The sequence below is a fragment of the Panthera pardus genome, unplaced genomic scaffold (assembly GCF_024362965.1).
Source record: "Panthera pardus isolate Hobbes unplaced genomic scaffold, ASM2436296v1 HiC_scaffold_12, whole genome shotgun sequence".
Lineage (NCBI taxonomy): Eukaryota > Metazoa > Chordata > Mammalia > Carnivora > Felidae > Panthera > Panthera pardus.
Window position 1 is genome coordinate 54,138,386 of NW_026526677.1, and position 6,539 is coordinate 54,144,924.

A 6,539-nucleotide genomic window follows, 5' to 3' on the forward strand; every position below is an offset into this window, starting at 1 on the left:
TTTTGCCAGTTTCACTATGATATGTCGTGCAGAAGATCGATTCAAGTTACGTCTGAAGGGAGTTCTCTGTGCCTCTTGGATTTCAATGCCTTTTTCCTTCCCCAGTTCAGGGAAGTTCTCAGCTATAATTTGTTCAAGTACCCCTTCAGCACCTTTCCCTCTCTCTTCCTCCTCTGGGATACCAATTATGCGTATATTATTTTTTTTTAGTGTATCACTTAGTTCTCTAATTTTCCCCTCATACTCCTGGATTTTTTTATCTCTCTTTCTTTCAGCTTCCTCTTTCTCCATAACTTTATCTTCTAGTTCACCTATTCTCTCCTCTGCCTCTTCAAGCCGAGCTATCGCGGTTTCCATTTTATTTTGCATTTCGTTTAAAGCGTTTTTCAGCTCCTCGTGACTGGTCCTTAGTCCCTCGATCTTTGTGGCAAGAGATTCTCTGCTGTCCTGTATACTGTTTTCAAGCCCAGCGATTAATTTTATGACTATTATTCTAAATTCACTTTCTGTTATATTATTTAAATCCTTTTTGATCAGTTCATTAGCTGTTGTTATTTCCTGGAGATTCTTCTGAGGGGAATTCTTCCGTTTGGTCATTTTGGAGAGTCCCTCGCGTGGTGAGGACCTGCAGGGCACTTCCCCTGTGCCTCTTCCGTGGGCCTCTAGTCTGCGCTTGACTCCGGAGACTCCCTTCTGCTAATCCTCTGGCGGTTTTCTGGGTTCTTTAGGCAGGTGTTGGTGGAATCTAAGTGATCGGCAGGATGCGCTGTGAGCCCCGCGTCCTCCTACGCCGCCATCTTCCGCTGAACTTATGTTTTTAAAGAACTGCATGATCTTAAAATTTTCAATCAGAGGGTAACCACTTAAATTTACTTGTTTTTGAGAAACTTCCTCACTGAAAGATTGAAGAAAATCCTTCACTGACTAAACCAGAAACAAGTCTTCATGCTTTCTGCCTTTTATGTCATCTATTGATTAATTAATTCTGTATCCATAAAAAGTGAAATTGTTTAAATAGGAATCAGAGCCTGTCTCCGATGTAAAACCTAAAACTTTATATGTCAGCAGCACAAACAAACTGGAAACAGCACAGAATGTGACTCAAACTAGTATTTCTCAAAATAAATTTTTATTATTTGACAAAAGATAAATGAGATATCAAGATGAATCTTTATTTTTTTTAATTTTTTAATGTTTTTATTTATTTTTGGGAGACAGAGAAAGAGAGAAAGAGCGAGCATGAGTGGAGGAGGGGCAGAGAGAGAGGGAGACACAGAATTTGAAGCAGATTCCAGGCTCTGAGCTGTCAGCACAGAGCCCCATGCGGGGCTCAAATTCATGAGCTGTGAGATCATGACCTGAGCCGAAGTCATCTGCTTAACTGATTGAGTCACCCAGGCACCCCTTAAGATGGATATTTAAAGTGGAAAATCTTACACACTCGATCTCGAATCTGTTTGGTTTTCACCCCATACACAATAGGATTGAGCAAAGGAGGGACAAGCAGATAAAGGTTGGACAGAAGAATATGAATGTAGGGTGGAATGTGGAACCCGAACCTGTGTGTAAAGAAGGAGAAGAAAGCCAGGAGATAAAACTCAAGGAAGACACAAATATGGGCAATGCATGTGTTAAAGGCTTTGAGCCTAGATTCTCTCTGAGGCAGATTGAAGACAGTTATAAATATTCGGATGTAGGAGAGTGTGATGAAGATTATGTCAAATCCAAGTATAGTGAAAGCCACAAACAGACCATAGATCTTGTTGATTTGAATATCTTCTGCTGCCAACTTCACGACGGCCATGTGCTCACAGTATGAATGGGAGACCACAGCGGTCCAGTAGTGTTTCAGCCGACATTTGATGAGGATGAGACATGGAGCTACAAGGAGGGCTGCTCTGAGTGTCACTGCAACCCCAATCTGAGTGAGGAGTTGGTGGCTAAAGATGATTGCATGTCTCAGGGGATCACAGATGGCCACATAGCGGTCCAGGGCCATGGCCAGCAGAATTCCTGATTCAATGGATTGGAAGGTGTGGATGAGCCACATCTGAAAGAGACAGGCATCGAAATATATGTCTGGTAAATGGAACCAGAATATTCCTAGCATTTTGGGTAGGATGCAGGTACTGAGAGCAATGTCTGTTGCTCCAAGCATTGCCAGGAAGAGGTACATGGGTTTATGGAGGCTGCGTTCCGATTTGATGATGACCAGGAGCAGGGAATTCCCAAACAGAGCAGTGATGTACATGGCACAGAAAGGAATTCCAATCCAGAACTGCACAGATTCTAAGCCAGGGATCCCGACCAGTGTCAACACTGAGGGCATGAAGACTGTGCCATTGAGCTTGAACATGTGGCCTTGGAGTTGCCTGATTTATGCTTCAAGTTTTGTTTTGTGTTTCTCTCTTCTTTATTTGTTCTCATGTAGACATTCCTAGAAACAAAAATTGAATGTGTCTTTAAAGGGCATTTTTTTCAAGTATACATGTTTATTGATGCTGTAAGTCTAGGGATGCACATACAGGCTCCCTAAATTCTCTCTTTTTCTCTTTCTCTTTCTCTCTCTCCCTCTCAACAAGGGCACACAAATATACACAACAATTCAATATGCAAAGCAGACCCACTCATACCTGGTGATGTATGTGCATTTGTGTGCATTTATAAGTTAAGGATATTAGTTTAGTTTTATAATAGGTTCAGGAACTTACGATGTTACATATATCAATTTGGTTTTAGCCAAGAGAAATTCATAGATAGTCATTTAGTGTGCAGTGAACACAAAGACAAAGAAAAAAAGAGGAACATTCGCCATTTCAAGCAGTATGCTGTACCATGGGAAAATAGGAAGTTATAAAGTAGTGATTTTGACCTAAGAGATAACAATATTTGCATCATTGTAATAAAAAGCTAAATATCTCTGTGCCTAGGAAAGGAAAACTTAATATTATTAAGATGTAACTTATTGTCGACTTGATGTATATAAGCAATGTAACCCCAGTCAAAATCCCATCAGGTTATTTTGTGTATACATACATCTCTGCCTCAGTTAATATGGAAAGGCAAAAGGCTCAGAATAGCAACACACACTGAAGAAGAGCACAGTTGGAGCACTGACACTACTGGACTTTGAACTTAAAGATGCAGTGATCAAAACAGTGTGATCATGCAGAAGAATAGACAAATTGATGAGGGGAACAAAACTGAAGCCCACCCATAGGCACACATACTTGTAGTCAACTGATCTTTGACACAGGAACAAAGGCAATTTAATGGAGAAAAATAGTCTTTTCAAATAATCATGCTGAAGCCACTGCACATTCCACACACAAAAATAAAGGAATGTAGACACAGACTTTACACCTTTCACAAAAATTAACTCAGAGTGGATTACAGTATTTTTATTGATTTATTTATTTTGGGGCGTCCCCAGATGGCTCAGTTGGTTAAGCGTTGGACTCCTGGTTTCAGCTCAGGTCATGATCTCATGGTTTATGGGTCTGAGCCCCTTGTGGGGCTCTGTGCTGACAGCGTGGAGCCTGCTTGGGATCCTCTCCATTGCTCTCTGCCCTTCTCCCATTCGCATTCTCTCTCTCAAAAAACCTTAATTAATTGATTGATTGATTGATATTTTTAAAGAGAGTGAGAGAGAGTGCATGTGAGTGGGGGAGAGGCAGAGGAAGAGGGAGAGAAAATCTGAAGCAGACACCATGCCCAGTGCAGAGCTCCATGAGGGCCTTGATCTGAGGACAGTGAGATCATGACCTGATTCAAAATCAAGAGTTAGCCATTTAAGCAACTGCGCCACCCAGGCACTCCAGGTCATAATACTTTTAGATTGAGAATGCAAAACTATACAAAATTTAAAAGAGACAATAGGATAAAATCTAGGAGATCTTGGCTTTGAAAGTCACCTTTTAGTTAACATTAAAGGTATGATCAGTGAAAAAACCAATTAATAAGCTGACCTTCATTAAATTTGGAAATCATCTGCTCTGTGAAAGACATTGTTAAGAGAATAAAATGACAAAGCATAGGCAGGGAGAATATATTTGCAAAGCACATATTTGAAATAAGGACTTTTACTCCAAAATATACAAAGAACTCTTAAAACTCAACAATAAGAAAATGACCAAAAATCTGAACAGAAACCTCACTGAAGAGGATATATAGATGACAGATAAGCATAGAAAAAATGCGCATCCTAGTTCACTGGGGAATTTCAAATTAAAATAACAATATAATACTACCACACACCTATTAGAATGGCTAAAATTTAAGAGTCTGATATATTAAATGCTGGTGAGGAGGTGGAGAAACAAGAATTCTCATTCATTAATGGTGAAGATGCAAAATGGTACAGCTACTTTGGAAGACAGCATACAAAGCTAAGCCTAGGCTTATCACGAAGTCCAATAATTATGCTCCTAAGTATTAACCCAAGAAAATTGAAAATTTATGTAAGCACAAAACTTGTGCATGAATATTAATAGCATCTGTATTCACAATTGCCAAAACTTGGAAGCAACCATATCTCTACCAGTAGGTGAACGTGTAAACAAGCCATGATACACCCCTATGATGAAATACTCAGTGATAAAAAGAAATGAACTGTCAAGTTACGAAAGATATGTAGAAACTTTAAATCCATATTGCTAAGTCAATGAGGCAGTTCCTAAAAAAGCTACATACATGTGATCCCTGCTATATCATATTCTGGAAAAATAAAACCACAGAGACAATAACAAGATCAGCAGTCACCAGGGTTTCAGAGAGAAAAGAGAAGGATGAATAGATGGAACCCAGGGCCTTTTTAAGACAGAAGAATATTCTACATGATACCGTAATTATGGATATTATATACATTTGTCCAAACACAAAGAAATGTACAATACAAAGAATGAGCCCTAATGTAAACTGTGAACTTTATTTAATAATTATCTACTTGCTCAACTTTTGTAACAAATGTATCACACTAATGCAATATGTTAATTACCAGAGAAAATGTAGGATGGCAGAGGAAGACAGGGTATATAGAAACTCTATACTTCCTGTACGGTGTTTCTGTAAACCTGAAACTAATCTAAAAATAAAGCCTATTAAAAATAAAGTTAAATATACACACATAGGGGTCTATAGCAGAGCTTACATCATAGTATTTTAAACAAATATTAACCCCAGAAATGGACCCTAGTGAAATATTCTCCAGTATCCCCAGATAAAATTAGATGTTTTAGAAATAAACAGCACAAATAAAATTGATGACATCAAATGACAAACTAGACAGATTTTGAAATAAAGAAATCTCGATGCAGGGATAAAATTTTTTATCAAAATTCAGATATACACATTTTGTACAGAAAATTGTAATTGTAATAATAATGGCCTAAAATGAAAAGTTATAATGTATCGTATTTCTCTTGGAAAACTTCCTCATATTAATATCTGATCGATAAATAATATTCTTTCAAAGAATAGATGGTAATTACTGATTCTAAACAAGATAATTTTTGTAAAATAAATCTGAAAATATCAAATGACATAAGTACTTAAAATATAACAGAAAATACTGAAAATGTATTTGTTCAATGAAATTCAATTACTATGATTTATTGATGAAAAATACTTTTCTTATATTTCTTATTAAAGTGATTGTATTCTTTACATAGAATCTAATTTTTCTTTGGTTTCATGAGTAGGATAAAATTCCTAGAACACACAAAAGCGTCTAATAAAGCCAGAAATAAAGGCTAAAATTGCCCCAAACTAGGTAACGCTCAACAAGAAAATTAAAATTTTGTGGAACTGTCTTCTTTAATCAAAGTGCGGTATTTCCCCACTTCCCTCACCCACCTCTTTCCCATTTCTATTAAATACCTGCTCCTATAAAACCCACCCTTGGAAATTAATGCACAGTTGAGTGGCCTATTTACTGTCATTCATTCTGCTGTGAGAGTGTTAGTATTTGTTCCAATTTAAACATTTGCTTGCAAATCACATAACTATGACATTATCACATTCAGTTGGATGTTTTCCTTCTCTTGGGTACACTATTGCGATAGAATTCAGTTAAGTTCAATATCCCTTTACTGAGTACCTCCTATATAAAAGACAATGTGCCGGGGGCTGAGTAAACACATTACTACTGCAGAATTTGCCTGCAGCAGACAATGAGGCTGCACCCCTGTTGACCCCTTTATGTCGCAGCTCTATTTTCCCAATGGAACATCCGGCCCTGTGCTTAGACTATACTATGCATTCAGACCCCACGTCTTCAACGTAAGAAGGTTGTTGATCTTTAACATAGATGTCAAACATTAGTTTTATTGTTATCATTTGTAATGACAAAGTTTGGTAGGAATGACTCAATTAATTTCTGGTTCTTTGGGCCCTTCCTCTGGCAAAGCTAATCCTTCCCCAAGAAGCTGCAGGTAGGATGTAGATATATGAGGCGTTCTACACAAATTGCCCCCTTGTTTGTTTCGTTTCAACACATGCAAAATACTAAGTCTAAATGCATTCTCCTTTGAAAGGACGTA

The 6,539-nt window shown here is 37.8% G+C and overlaps 1 protein-coding gene across 1 annotated transcript; it reads right to left on the reverse strand.

The window, feature by feature from the left end:
• Positions 1-1,405: 1,405 nt before the first annotated feature.
• On the reverse strand, positions 1,406-2,356 carry LOC109266993 (olfactory receptor 52A5-like). The gene has a single exon (XM_019449511.2). The coding sequence runs from the start codon at positions 2,354-2,356 to the stop codon at positions 1,406-1,408; it is 951 nt and encodes a 316-aa protein (XP_019305056.2).
• Positions 2,357-6,539: the final 4,183 nt, after the last annotated feature.